General features: G+C 44.5%; 1 protein-coding gene across 1 annotated transcript; it reads right to left on the reverse strand.

Moving 5' to 3' along the window:
* Positions 1-2,214: 2,214 nt before the first annotated feature.
* On the reverse strand, positions 2,215-3,397 carry LOC119344898 (indole-3-glycerol phosphate lyase, chloroplastic-like). The gene is made up of 6 exons (XM_037615190.1): positions 3,166-3,397; positions 3,000-3,076; positions 2,820-2,897; positions 2,631-2,708; positions 2,451-2,510; positions 2,215-2,349 (listed from the first exon to the last, which is right to left on the reverse strand). Exons 1-6 carry the CDS (start codon positions 3,284-3,286, stop codon positions 2,215-2,217), a joined length of 549 nt encoding a protein of 182 aa, XP_037471087.1. The 5' UTR covers positions 3,287-3,397.
* Positions 3,398-3,403: the final 6 nt, after the last annotated feature.

Below are 3,403 nucleotides of genomic sequence, written 5' to 3' on the forward strand. Positions count from 1 at the left end.
CTAAATTCTACATCTTCACACTGTCGTAGACTCTAAAACATATTATAAAAAGTTACATAGGTCCTACCTTCGTATGGGACCACTCGTTCATTGGTTGCCATTTCTTTTCTTTTGTTTCTCTTCTCCTTTTTTTTTCCTTCACTCCAGCCATTCCCATCCTTTTCCCCACAAGAGCAACCATCATGTGTGCCCTTCTGGTCCCCTCCCCTTCAATCAGCGCCACCACCACTTCTGTCTGCTCCCGTCGTGGCCAGAGCCGCCTCCACATCACGCTTTCTTCCTCCTCCCGCCTCCTTGTTGGAGAGCACGACAGCGGGCCGAAGTGCTTGTGGCAGAGGTCCTGCACCTCTCTGTCATGCAGGTGGTTGCTGCGGAGCTCGACTCGGCCAACAAAAGCCAGAAATTGGCACCTCTTGCTCAGCTTAGAGTTCGGCTCCAGCAAAGGAAGCCGAGGGTGGCTTGTTTTGGTCTTACGTTGTTGGCTCTGTACATTGGGCTGGCATGTTTGTTACTTATTTTGGCTCATGTATATGAATTTTGTTTGTGTTAGCAGGTGAGATCGATGTTAGCAATTAATGGTAGGTGAGGTACGTGTGGAATCATGAATGTCAGCAGAGCTGATAAACATAGATCAGTTCATAGCATAGTTATTACATTATAGGAACTCAGATGCATTATAAGTAGGAGGAAGCTACATGTGACGCAAAAGATAACATGGAGGCCTCAATGAATTCAGGCAACGAGCACCAATGGAGATATGACAATGAGCAAAAACTTTGTAATGATTATATAACGCACATGAATAGTATTGGCGCTGATGATGGTTCCAGAAGTGACCTGAAGTGATTTCCAAGGCATAATGTGGATTGTAATCAGACTCGAAGAACCTTAGAGTATGAGCAACTCTTCGCTCGTTGAACCAGTAAGGCCCTTTTTAGCCAGGACCACAAAGATGAGGCAGCCGCGACACAGGGTTCACAATTGGCCTGTTGAAGAGAGTCAGTTCACGGTCTAGTTTGTCGCATTCAGGCATCTTGAGTCAGGGCCACGACATTTGAGTTGGATTGGCAGTTTATTCATCATCCCCAGCCTCTTGTGCAGATTCTTCAATAACAGAGGCATTGCCCGGTGCATTCTTATTTACATTGACATTTTCAGTGGGCTGCTCATTTGCTTCAGGAGCATGTGGAATTTGCTCATCAGCTGATGCAGCCGCAATCTTATTCCCTTCATGGACTATGGTGGAGGTATGTTCTTCAATAATGCTTGCCATGGGAGGGGGTGGAGGCCCTGGGACTTTGTGAAGCCTTTTAAAAGGTGAACTATGTTGTTCTTTGTCTTCCACCCCCATTGCAGTTGTCCCCAACAATGAGTCTGGAGTATTCACCACATGTGTGGCAATATCTTGTGTTGGAGTGTGGAGATGTACTTCACCTTGCAGGGAGTGTGGATGCATCTCTTCCGAAAACTCGCCGTTGATTTTTTGGGTAGGTGGATCACCTCTATCAATGAAAAAAGTCCCTTCTAAGTTGTGCTTCGGAGGAGGCGATGATACCATTATCCCTGACAAAATTATCTTGCTCGTGTTCTTCTAATAGGGTGCGGCTCCCGGTTAGTAGTCGTACGATGAGGAAGCAGCGTCGGGGTAGTAGCGTAGGTGGTAGGTGGTGTCACGTGTCGTGATCAGGTCATCGACATGTTACCTGTTGGTGTTCTTGTCATACAAAAACAACAGGTAACTATGTTGCTTCTACCCTTTCATACTTGAGCACAAACTAAGAACAATTCACTGCCTTTATTTCCACATATCATGGTGATCTAGGGAATGACCTATGCTATTACATATCATTATAGTGCATCCCTGATGCTCCGCGAAGTCCTCTAGCCTCTTCAACCTTTCTCTTGGAGAAGCCACTTCACCTTAACTGTTTAACCATTACACTACCAATGACCACTCCATCTACATCCCACTTGGTAATCTATGTCCACCAATGAGTGGAGGTTGACAATGTAATTACTTCACTCACTTGATATTAACACTCCCAAGTTAACACAACAACGAACAAAAGCATATGCAAACACTAACTATAAAGGTAAACACTAGTCTCTTTTTGCGACATAAAAATTGCAAATACCTTCTACCCTTCTACTGATTTAAATTTTGACCACCATGCTGGCTTGCCACCCTAAATAATTAACCATGTTAATTGCATATCATGGGAGTGCATTCTTCAAACTCTTGGCATATACTTCTAGCCTCTTTAATCCTTCTCTTGGAGAATTTGCTTCACCCAACTGTTTCACCATTGCACTACCAATGATCACTCCATCTGAACCCCACTCGGCAATCTGTGTCCATTCATAAGTGGAGGTCAGCAATGTAATAATCTTATTGAGATTTTTGAACCAAGGTCACAATTTTTTGGTGAATTTTTCGATGTGTTATCTACCTGGCTAACATGTTCCGGGGTCGATATGCCAAAGCCAACCGCCACTGCTTTGTTTGTGACCTGCGAGCAATTACGAAAGATATTTGACAGATGATACTTTTAGCATACAAGGTGGGAAATTTATTTCTTTACTGGTTAAGAGAAAAGAATCGATGGTTTTAATAATTTGTTTCTACAAACCTGTCTAATCTCCTGAAGAAGATCCTTGACACGCGGGTTTACGGTTGCCCGGGCTCCTGTAACTCCAACGACACTTACCTGCATGACGCAAATTAGTTAATTAGGGGATAGAGTGTTCATTCTGAAATTGATCACAAAGCCAGAATTGGAATAAGAAGTTAGGATTTTATGCATGTGTTCTGCACTTACAAGGTAAACAAACCCTTCTGAAGCTTTTGTGATTTCTTTCATCCTCTCTAATGGTGTAGCTGGCGTTGTAAGGAGGATCTACAATCATTTATTGAAAAACCATAATAACTTGTTTAAGGACTGGCTTAATCCTGAGCTCTGTTAACATGGCATTAATTTTTCATGAGGACATGCACGTACCAGCTCCAGATCGTTCTTGATGGCTTTTTTCCTGAAAGCATGCATCTCCTCGTATGGAAGGTCGGGAATGATAATGCCTGGAGTACATGCAATGTAACAAGTGCGAATTAGCAAATCTGTTGTGTTAATTGTCAACATCAGTTAAAATATTTAACATGTTAATTACCTTTGACACCGGCTTCTTTGGCAGCCGCGGCGAAACATCCCGTCCCACAGCGCACAATGGGGTTGAAGTAAGAGAAGATGACCACGGGGCAGGACAGCTCCGGCGTCACCTCCTTCAGCATCGACAGCACGGTGTCCGTGGTCGCGCCAGCAGCCAACGCACGCGCAGCGGATGCCTGAATCACTGGCCCGTCGGCAGAGGGGTCAGAGAAGGGCAAGCCGAGCTCGATGACGTCGGC

This window comes from Triticum dicoccoides, unplaced genomic scaffold (assembly GCF_002162155.2).
Source record: "Triticum dicoccoides isolate Atlit2015 ecotype Zavitan unplaced genomic scaffold, WEW_v2.0 scaffold19141, whole genome shotgun sequence".
NCBI lineage: Eukaryota > Viridiplantae > Streptophyta > Magnoliopsida > Poales > Poaceae > Triticum > Triticum dicoccoides.